The 11,716-nt window shown below is 40.5% G+C and overlaps 1 protein-coding gene across 1 annotated transcript; it reads left to right on the forward strand.

The window, feature by feature from the left end:
* The first annotated feature begins 225 nt into the window (after nt 1-225).
* Nucleotides 226-8,387, forward strand: LOC311039434 (cAMP-responsive element modulator-like). The gene is made up of 3 exons (XM_084049316.1): nt 226-354; nt 4,353-4,485; nt 7,234-8,387. Exons 1-3 carry the CDS (start codon nt 255-257, stop codon nt 7,376-7,378), a joined length of 378 nt encoding a protein of 125 aa, XP_083905442.1. The 5' UTR covers nt 226-254; the 3' UTR covers nt 7,379-8,387.
* The last annotated feature ends 3,329 nt before the right edge of the window (nt 8,388-11,716 follow it).

Genomic DNA, 11,716 nt, shown 5'->3' on the forward strand with positions numbered 1-11,716 from the left:
AAGACAAACAGCGCAGACCTGTGTGGCGGGAAGGGAAGAGAGAGGAGGGGAGGGGAAGGGAAGAGAGAGGAGAGGAAGGATAGAGAGGGTAGGGGAGGGGAGGGGAAGGGAAGGGAAGGGAAGCGAGGGGGCGGGGGCTCCGCTAAGCAAAGCGCGCTAGCTGTTGACATCAGGAGGGCCATTGATGTCAGAGTGATGTCAATGCCTGTAATTGTACATGACACACTCACAGGGACTGGCTGGCTGCTGAGGCAATGTTTCAGTCAGACAGAAGAAGCCTTGGAGAGGAGGACAGCTTCTCTGACAGCAGCACACAGAGCAGAATGGCTGTGACCGGGGACGAGACAGAGTCAGGTAAGGTTTGTCATATTTCTAGCCTATACTGTTAACTTTCTATGTTCATACGTCATCGTTGATGTTTGTTTTTGGTTTGCCTTGCTCAAATGGTAACGTCTCTTGAAGACACTGTTTCTCAATGTCCTGTCCGGGCCCCACAAGGGGTCCACATTGACCTTTTACAGGTCTTTCACTCGAGAGTGTACAAATGGAACCATACGGATGGAACCATACCCACCGTTGTGAACCATGATATACATTTTAACCAACCAGCGGTCTGAGTACACTGATCATTTGAAGGGGAATGCATTTTGTGAAAAAGTATAGAATACTTTATTATCATATCACGCGTTGTAGCTGAAATAACAAGGCAACCTGTTGAGCCAAAGCCTCTGGACTTTCAGTCATGAAGTTGGTGTTGTTTTTGTCCACACCATATTAGTGTAGCTAAATCTAAGGCAATAGGCTTGTTACACAACAAAGTAACTGTAAAGCCAGATAATCATTTCACTGATATTAAATATCAGTGAAATGATTATCTGGCTTCATTCATGGCGCAAACTATAAACAAGTGTTGAGTCTCCTCAAAATCCCATTCTCTCTCGGCTCTCCCTCCACACAACCTTTCTCTCTCTCTCTTTCTCAGTCTTGTCTTCTCTGTCTCCCTCCACTCTCTCTCGCTCTCTCTGTCTCTTATCTCTCTCTCCCTCCCCCCACACACAACACACACCCCCTCTTTCTCTCTCTCACACACACGCACGCACGCACGCACGCACACATGCACAGTCTCATCTTCTCTGTTCTCTCTCTCCCTCCACTCTTTCTGTCTTCTGTCTTCTGTATTTTCTCTCCCCCTTCACACAAGCTCTGTGTCTCTGTCTCTGTCTCTGTCTCTGTCTCTGTTTCTCTCTCTCTCTCTGTGTGTGAAATGCTTCAGCGCTCTTTGCTCTGCCCACTCAGGGCACATAGCAGCAGTGGCTGACGTCACTGCTTTTCCTGGAACTTGCCCCCAGCAGTGCAATGTAAATGTTTGACGTCAGTGTGTGCGATTACAGGCAGTTCCTCTTACGCAGGGCAGACGCATCACAGTATTAATCATCTTATTACAGGATACAACACAGGCGGCGAGTTCCCCCCTAGCAGAGCAAACACACACACAACAGAAGGAGAAGGAGATAAAGAACGGCACCCCTTTCTCTCTCTCTCTCTCTTTGCTTCATGTTTCTCTCTTAATTTCGGTGTCACCAAAGTGTGTCTATCGCTGGTGGCAAGAGTGTTTGTTTGCCCCTTTGGGCAAGACTGACGTCATCACTATGACATCATCAGTAGTGTAAAGTCACTAAAGGCTACACTTATAGTGCAGACATGCAGTACTTAAATTAACTTTCAAGTCTTATATTTGACTTTATACTCCTACGCCACTACATCTCAGAGGCAGATGTTATACTTATGACAGCTTTAGTTACTATTACTTTTACATAAGCATGTAGATAAACTATTTTTGAATAGCCTATGTAAATTATAGGGCTATTATAATTCTAGTCTAATAACATGATACTGTAGAAAGTATTCTGAAATGGGCATTATCAATACTTGTAGTGGTAGTACTGTAGTAGTAGTTCAGTCAGATAACTCACGAATAGATTGAACCAATATTATAGAACGAATAGATTGAACCAATATCATAGAATGAGAATACAAGTGCGGATGTAATATTTTATCTTGGCGCTCAGGCTCTGCTACATTTTCTCCATGCTCAGCACAATTAGACAACCATCATTAACCATGAAGAGCAGGGAGATAGATATACGATAACAACCCCCCATGGGGAACAGAACCAATTGCAGAGCCCACTGGGGGTGCTGGGGTGGCAGTGGGAGCAAACAACCGCATAACAACAAACCAGAACACACAAAGCGGAAGGAACGCAGATTTAGGTGAGCTTAAACCCGCCCAATTGGTCAGCTGATTGCCACGTCAGTGTATGACGTATGGGCCTTGCATGCATACAGCCACATAGTAATGACCATGCATGTAACCTCTCGAGTGTATACTGCCTGAACTAACCTTGCAGGCTACGTATCATTAGTAGTAGTAGCCTAGTAGTATTTAGTACTACTTTAGTACTACTATTTATGCTAATACCCTTATACTTTGTTAATTTTGAATGCAGGACTTTTACTTGTATTAGAGTATTTCTTACACTGTGGTATTTCTACTTTTACTTACCACTTAAACCCCCTGCATCCGTATTGTGGGGAAAGCTGTGGCAGAAAATAGCCGATCTACAAGCTCACAATGTGTCACACGCATTGTGAGCTTGTAGAACGGCTATTTCGCTGCGAAGATATTTAATGTAGAGCGAAAACATGAAAAGTATGGAGTATGGAGCAGTGGTTCTCAACCCATGGGTCGGGACCCCCAGGGGTTTTGGGGGGTCCCCAGATGGACTTAATAGGCTACCTCAAAAAAAGAAAGAAAGAAAAGAAAAAGACCATTACTGCATCAAAAGTAATCAACAAACTATACTAAAAACTGGTCAAACATTGGCCAAATTGTCCAATAATATAAGAAAGAGGCAAAAATTGGGAAAATAGCCAAGCTTGTAATCGGCTATTTTCACAATATTTATCTGTGGAACCGAGTCAACTGAATTAAATGCCTACATTCCAAGTGCTTGTCAAGGTGAGGCGTTCCCAGTTCAAATATGATTATTTTCAGGGGTCACGGCCTGAAAAGGTTGAGAACCACTGGTACAGCAGCATAGAGCCCTGAGGGACTCCGGTTTAACCAAGTATAGAGTTAAAGTGGTTACATCCAAAATGGGAGCATACTTCTTTCCACCACTGGACATCATCAACATGACGTCAGACAGACATCCGCAGGCTCTCTGGGGTGTTTGTTTGTCTAAGAATGGTTAATGTTCATTTACACACGTATTGTCAAAACAAATGCTTGCAAGAGTGCATGGGTAATGTTTTATTTGGTAAACATTTACTTTGACAGTAAGGATGAAGACAACCGTGTGCTTTCTGTTACAGCTGTATCCATCGCTACAGTGTTGTGCCCGAAGCTCTCGGGCAGAAACCTTGTATCTCCCACATTTTAACTTTTTATGTTTTTTCGTAAATTATTATTTGCCCTACTACTTCATCATACTACAGTGTCACACAAAAGTAGGGAAAATAGCAGATCTACAAGCTCAAAATGTGTCGTGATGTGACATGTTTTGAGGTTGTTGATCGGCTATTTCCCCTTTTTTTTAATAGTTTTAAGATAATAATAAAAAAGGAATGGTTTTGGACATACGGTACAAGGTTTCCACCCAACAGCGCCGATATTATGGTGACAGATGAAACTAGTCTATAATGTAGGGCAGGCTGTAGTTTTGAAGAATAAAAGGATATTTGTTTTGGTTGAAAATGCTTAAATAGTCAAATGATTGAAACGGTTATAAGAATGATCATACTATGAGAGACAATGAATGCCACAAATACAGTATATTTTACAAAGACCATTCAAAAGACTTCCCTATAGGAGTGTCTAACATTAAAACAAATGATGAACTACTTTATACTTTATCACACAATGGTGTCATACAAAAATAGTGAAAATAGCAGATCTACAAGCTCAAAACGTGCCTATAATGAGTGATGACATGACCAAAATAGGGATAGATTATTCATCGCTAACGCTTTTTTTTAAAACCCTTTAAGACCTGGAACGCATCTGTGTCAGTTTATATTTCTTTGGCTATTCAAAAATAGCAGATATACAAGCTCATAGCGTCACACCGAGTGCCGCGCTATGAGCTTGTAGATCTGCTATTTTTGAAAAATATTGAAAAAAAAATGTATCTATTTTTTTCAAAAAACTGTTAGGATTTAGAAAACATTTTAAAGAATCGGCTTAGGCCTTAATGGGTTAAATAATCGATTAAATCGATTGGTTCGATTAACTGTTGCACCCCTTAACTGAAACACAAAACGTATGTTGTTGTTTTTCCCGCCATGCAGCTGCCACAGGAGACATGTCCTCCTATGAAGTGCATAAACCCTGCAGCTCCAGCCTGGCTCAGGGGAAGATGATGAGCAGCAGCACGGGGCACGACTCCTCGGGCAAGAGGGAGCTTCGTCTGCTGAAGAACAGGTACTGTATGGCAGTGGTTGGAAAAAGCACTACATTTTTGGGGCGGTGTAACCGCCCCCTATAAGTGAGGTTTGGACACTGACCAATCCTGCACCGTGATTGGCCAATAGTCTACAACGCAGTCTACAACGCTAACCCTTCCACAGTCAATGCAAATCTATACTAGTATAGTGGTGATGACACTAGCTGTAATGTGACTGGCTGACTTTGCAAATTCAGGACTGTGATTGGCTAGCGAAACACATGACACATGTGAAGCCCTATGAATAGCAGTATGGACTTAAAAAAAAAAAACGTTATGTTTTTTTTTAAGTGAATCACTTCCATCACTGATGACCACACACCGCCCACTTCACACTGGGTGTGATTTTTTTACTCAAAGGAGTAGTTCACCCCAAAAAAAACAATTACACACCCCATGAATTCATGGATTGGTTTTGTTTTTTGTCGCATTCCTTAGAAGAAAAATAAATAATTATCCCACGATTTAAGCATCTCTAGGCTATAGCTTGCTGCTTGGCAGAAATGAAAATGAAAATATAAATTTTAAAGATACTTTAAATACATATTTTCGTGAACGGAAATGACGAACAGATGACAGCTTCCTTTCTCTGCTTTCGGGAAGTGTACTGTAGTTCCAGACTCTTTACAGCGTTCGTAGATTGTGGAATAGTTGTCTGGGTACGCAAGACTACAGTTGACGTGTCCCGATTTCTAATCACTTTCCAAACTGGCATCCCCAGGATTTATTTTTTATTTTATATCTTTTCAAAAATGGCACATAATCTCACAACACGTCGTAACGCTATGCATTGTGAGTTTGTAGATGATTTGGGATAATTCATAGATTTAGATTTCAAAGTTTCAGTTTTTTAAGATTTATTTTTGGGCTTTTTATGCCTTTATTATAGATAGGACAGTAGGCTGACAGTAAATGGGGAGAGAGAGATGGGGAGTGACACGCAGTAAAGGCCGTCGCTATACTGTCAGGCTACACAGTAGTCCAGGTGCCTGGACCGCTACGCCAGCCGTCCAGGACGTTTTTCAAAGTTTTCAAATTGATTGGAATTGAATTTCCATGCATTTATTTGATCATTCATGCATTCATTTACAAAATATCAGTCAAAACATCTGTAATCGGTCGGCTATGAGGACTCGGGACCTGCATCAGACAAAACTCTGGCATCAGTCTGGCTCTATTCTACATTGTCTGGCCGAGCCATGCTCTGCTAGTTCTGCCTGGCCCCCCCTCACTATATACTGCAACCAACACCTTATTACACGTTCCATATACTGTCATTCTGTGGCACAAGGCTGCGTAACAGGCTAAGAACATGCTAGCTATTCCAAGCCAGGTCATTGCTGACAGTTGCATGCGCTGAAGTCCCACAGGCCTGTACCTAATCATCATGGTTAGATGTCTAGCTGCTAATTCGTGACTGCCGTCTGCTCTCTTACCCATGATTGTACTTCAGAGGGAATTAGCTGACGCGCTTTCATGCAAACCTTTGCTTAGTTTTGTGCTCTTGTGGTTTGTGTGTGTGTGTGTGTGTGTGTGTGTGTGTGTGTGTGTGTGTGTGTGTGTGTGTGTGTGTGTGTGTGTGTGTGTGTGTGTGTGTGTGTGTGTGTGTGTGTGTGTGTGGTTAGTTCGGCAGTTTGCATGCTGGGTAAGCCCCGCCTGGTGTGAACAACCACTTCCATCAGCACCAGTGACATATGTTGCAGTCATTTCCCTCATTTTGCCAGCATCGATTCATCCACGCATTTCATTTGCCTGCTAACCTGATCTTCCTGCATGATGATTTTGCTGACACCAGTCTTTGTTAGCCGGATTCATTTTTTTGTCCACAGCGCATGAAAACTTGTTCCTTTGGTTGTGTCACTTAAGATTAAAGGGATAGTTCACCCCCAAAATGACTTTTTCTCTATCGATTACTCACCCCATGGAGACTTGAATTCATGGAGTTTTTTTTTGTTTTTGTCGCATTCCTAAGCCAATAATTTGATGACCGGTGGCAGCTCCGGTAGGAGACTCAAAAGTGTCAACTTTTAGTCTCCTACCGGAGACATTAACATTTTTCTGTCATCAAATTATCCGCTTAGGAATGCGACAAAAACTAAAAAAGCTCTATGAATTCAAGGCTTCATTGGGTGTTTTTGGGTGAACTATTTCTTTAAATAAAATAGAAGAATCCGCACACCGTCTTCACTTGCTCAATAGAGAGAACTGTTATTATCCATCTGCTGACAGGTGGTAGCACCACAAATACAGTATATACAAAAACAGGGGTCTACTCTACAGCAACCAATCCCACTCACTCCTCGTTGGTGGCGATCCGATTTGAATAAATTATCTAATTTCAATCAATTTGTACAATCCATGAATACACATCAAATTATCGTAACAATACAATACAAAACGACAGTGGATAGCCACAATTTAAACAAAATCATCAACTCTATAATAAAATGAATAAAATAAAGTCAGAGAATTCCTTATGACAAACGTCAACTTGTACACCTCAGTCCAGGCAGAGGATTGTGTGTAGTGCATGGGAGTGGAGAAGCTATTCGAAAATATATGAAAATAGATGGATCTATACAAGATCAATACATCACAAATGCCACGCGTTGTGAGCTTTGTTATTTTCCAAGAAACGTTTAGGAAGGTGAAAGTGGGTAAGGGTCTGTGAGGAGTCTGTGTATTAAGTTGAGTTTTTCATGGTGACTGTCTATTGTTTCTTCCAGAGAGGCTGCTCGGGAGTGCCGGCGAAAGAAGAAAGAATATGTGAAATGCCTAGAGAATCGCGTGGCCGTGCTCGAACACCAAAACAAGACTCTGATCGAGGAGCTTAGAGCCTTGAAAGACATCTATTGCCATAAAGCCGAGTGATCGGCAGGCATGACGACACAACAGGGACTGAGAGAGTGTACGATTACAGGCCGCCTTTTTCCTATGGTCTATCAGGGAATCCGGGTTTTCTGACACAAACGCAGATAAACACACACACACACACACACACACACATACACAAGCACACATGCACGCACACACAAAACATTCCTTGTCCGTTTTGTCACTCGTGTTTACACAATGAAGTGGATGTTTGTGGCTCTGAGAGTCTGTGCCTCTCCACCATCACTACCACCACCACCAGCACCAACAGCAAAACAAACTGTGTTTACAGGTCAAGGTTCAGGCCAGTGTCTATCACAAGGCATTTATCACAGCAGGAAGGAGGCTGCCAAGATGTCCCGGCAGAAATTTGAAAAGGGATTATGTGAAAAGGCTCGAGAATCGTGAGGAGGTCAAGAAGCAGCAGCTGACTGACTGGTTGCTGTTCTTGGAGTACGATAAATGCAGGGCTTAACAGAAATGATGTTCACTCGCATTAACTACTAATACTGCACTGTATTTGATATTTTATCTGTAATGGCTTTATAGATTGGGTATGCTCAGAGACCTATCTATCTATGGTTTGATTGTATTGTTTGCATGTTATGTTTGCAGGTTATTTTCCCCGTCCAATAAATTGCCACATGCTGTTGTACAGTAATTGCATTTTAGAAGAAAGTGTTCAAAGGGAATTCACAGCCTCAAGGTCTCAATGTGTATTTTTCAATCCATTCCTCTTTCAAGAGAGGTGGCCAATAGTCTGAGCGCTTGAATACTGTATATTTGTTATTATCTCTTTCTGCACTAGTTGTTTGATCTGCATCTTCATTTCAGTTTTTTTTTGTTTTGTGCATCTCTGAGAAAAGTGACCTTTTTAACCTGTGGTATTTATTTGATAGAAAAGTCTGGTACACACTGTATTTTTGTGCATTTTGAATTTCCTGTTGATATATCTTTGAGAAAACTGTCCTTAATATGAATGAATGTAATAATAAATACTAATAAACTATTTATATAGAATATTTCAAAAGAAAGAAAAGGGGTTTAGGAAGTGCTTTACAAAATACAATACATTATGCATTAAGATATAATAAAACAGACAGTAAATTACAATAAAAAGTAACACAGTAGTAGTAGCTAACATGTCACTAACCGGATCTCCTAATGAAAAGGCTTGATCGCATTTGTTTCTTATAACCACACGAACCCCACCCTCCCTATTATTCTTGTGTGAACATAGCTTACAACACGTAGCAACATGACACGTTGTGAGCTTGTAGATCTGCTATTTTAAGCCAAGGCCATCCAAGCTTTAAAGGTGTAGTAAGTGTTTTTTGTTTTGTTTTTTGTTAAAATAAGTGTTAGTCTATATTCCAATAGTAATCATTGCTATAGAGAGAACACTTTCCAAGTAAATGCATTTTCAGTTCAGGGTACAAATGTTATCCAATCAGGAGGGAGAACTCATACAGAATAAAAAAGTGAAATTGGAAGTGGTGACACGAAGAAATGAACAGATAAAATTGGAACTGCAGCACTATAAAACTGAAGCTGATGAATGGGTACTCTCTTCTGATTGGCTGAAATTGGCATCCCACCTGAACAAATATTTTCTGTTTATCAAAGAACTGGAGAGACTCATTTTACTGAACAAACACTCTAGTCAATAGCAATGATTACTATCAGATTTATGTTTTACACTACCGTTAAAAAGTAATCAGTAAGAGCGTAAATGATCAGGTAGCCTACAGTAGCAAGCAGATAAAAATACAAATATGCTCTTGTTGTGTAATGCCAGGAGGTGCATTGTAATTAAGTTGTAGACATTTTACTAATGACAGAAATGAGAAAAGCATGAGGCAGATTAACCGTTTGATGCTGGGTTTTCAGTCATAGACCTTGTTCAGAGCTACTACACAGTGGGATAATAATGGCCAATTTCTGTACACTCTTTTGAAAAGAATCTTCCTCCTAGTATAACCATAATACCTGATGATTATGTTTTAAGGGGGGAAAAATCACTGAAAATCCCTGCACCCCATCTTTAAGTATCTTCTATTTTATTTTTTCAATTCTAATTTTAGTTGTTAGTTTGAGTGATAACCTTGGCTTGAACATGGCAGAGGAGGAACTATCATTAACTAGTCTGCAGTCCTATAACTCCTAGTCTATGTGAGATGTGAATCCTGTTCCAGCTTTAAAAGTACACGTCTTTCCCATTTCTGAAAGAATCACACAATAAAATCAGAATTTGTGGCAGAGCAGAGAACCCACAGAAATTGAAAACATAACTGAAACCCAGAGCCTTTTTCTCTGAACTGGTTCGGAGCATCGACACACCATTCTGGAGTTGGATTGATTATCTGTGCCTGATGTAATACTATTAGTGCTGTAGCACCAAACATGTTGTTACGTTCAGCTGAATGTCATGATGCCCTAAAAACGGATTGATCAAAACATCAATTCATAAGAGCCTGCGCCTGTATCAGCCAGGTACATACAAAAAAGAAGGGAAAAAAAACTTTCATTCATACAGACATGGAAACACTTTCACCATACCAGCCCACCCCCACTAGACTTCTCAAGAAGGCACTTTGTTGCCAGGGACCCACGTACAGAACACACTGGAATACCTACTCCCTATTTTCTTCATGTCAAAACAAAAACCAGTGCACTATAATAAAGTACTGGCATAATAATGCAGTATGAAACCGGAAACCGGAAATGCTTGTGTATTCATTTTGTGCAGGCCGAGGACATAGTTCATTAAGCAGTGAAAAAGAGCATTTCATCTCGAGGTGCACTCAAGGTGCACTTCACAACAGAAGCTCTTTCGTTGGTTCTAGGTCTCTTCTTAAATGGAAACAACAACATTTTATCTGGAGGCAGACAGTCCTAAGAGAAAAAAAATCATCCAAAAATTCTAACTTTGACTGTAAAAAAGAAAAAACAGAGCATTCGAAAAAGAATGAGCGGTTTATTCCAGTGCTTCTCAAAGTGGAGTCCAGCCAGACCCTCAGGGTTCCTTGAGGAAGGTCCAAATGGACCCTTTTACAGGTCTATAGAGCGTAACTCTCTGAGTTATGGGGGTCCTTTCATCAATGCAAAGCTGTTGTGAGTGACTCATTGGTCGATTGATGTACTTTATTTAGTAAGACATGAGAACAACAGTACATGAACAACAGTACATGGAAGTACAAATTCACAATACAAGGTCTACAAAAACTGGAAGGCTCATACAGCACTAAGCTTGTTTAAAATGAGATCCCCACGCACACAAATCATGATTTCCAGTGTTCACATCTGACCTGTTGATTCTGTGAGGGGTTAAGCGCAACACTGCCCCCCACTGTCTGATTTATCATTATCTGTGACTGTCTTTCACTCTCAACATCGGGTGGAGATAGTGAGATTCTCTATTTATTTGGACATAATAGCCTATGTGGGACTATAGCCCCATTCATATTTTGTCGTAGTACAGAGTGGTGCGCCGAAATAGCAGATCTACAAGGTCACAAGATAAGCTTTTTTTGGGGCAGGTGACACTGTCTTAAGACAAAGTACAAATCAGGCAATTAAGCTTAATGTATAGTCTGGTGAGGCCAAGTGAGTGCCAAGTTATTGTTTGATAGTAATGTTTATTTATTCATTCATATTAAAATGTGTCTGGAAATGAATACTGCAATAATTCAGGCCAGTTGGTGTCAGTGTAACTTTATGCCCATCATTATGATAATGTAAAAAAAAAAAAAAAAAAAAACAGCATCCATATTGTGGGTAAAGCTTTTGCAGATCGACAAGCTCACAATGCCTCACGCTGAAGTTTTTTGGCTGAAGTATGAAATTACAGTTATATTGTTTGTTTTTTTATTGGCCAAAAATATTGTCTATATACATAAACCACCTGCTGACCAGATGTCAGCATTGAGCATTTCTTTGATAAGGGGGGTATAGTCCAGGCAAACTAGCTCATTTTGGACCTCACATGTAACAGAATTTGTTTCTTCATAGACCATTTCTATGAAGTCACCAGAGCAACATACTAAAAATCATAAGAAATCGTAGTTGCGGAAATATGTTTAATTGGCATCAATCACAAAATGGCCACCACGTTATTGTCAAAAAGCCATAAAATGATAGTGAGTCGACTTTTCATTTGTCTGAGATTTCAATTGACTTCCAAATACATTTTGAGGTAAGGAATTCAGATCAAATATATAAAAAAATGTTATCAATACAACAGAACTACAGTATGTTATTACCAGATAGTCTAGCAAGCAAGCTAGCATTTCACATCGTGACTACTCGGGCGGCCGAGCTTCTAGTCAAAGTAAT

The sequence above is a fragment of the Gymnoscopelus microlampas genome (assembly GCF_963454915.1).
Source record: "Gymnoscopelus microlampas genome assembly, chromosome: 22".
NCBI classification, from domain to species: Eukaryota; Metazoa; Chordata; class Actinopteri; order Myctophiformes; family Myctophidae; genus Gymnoscopelus; species Gymnoscopelus microlampas.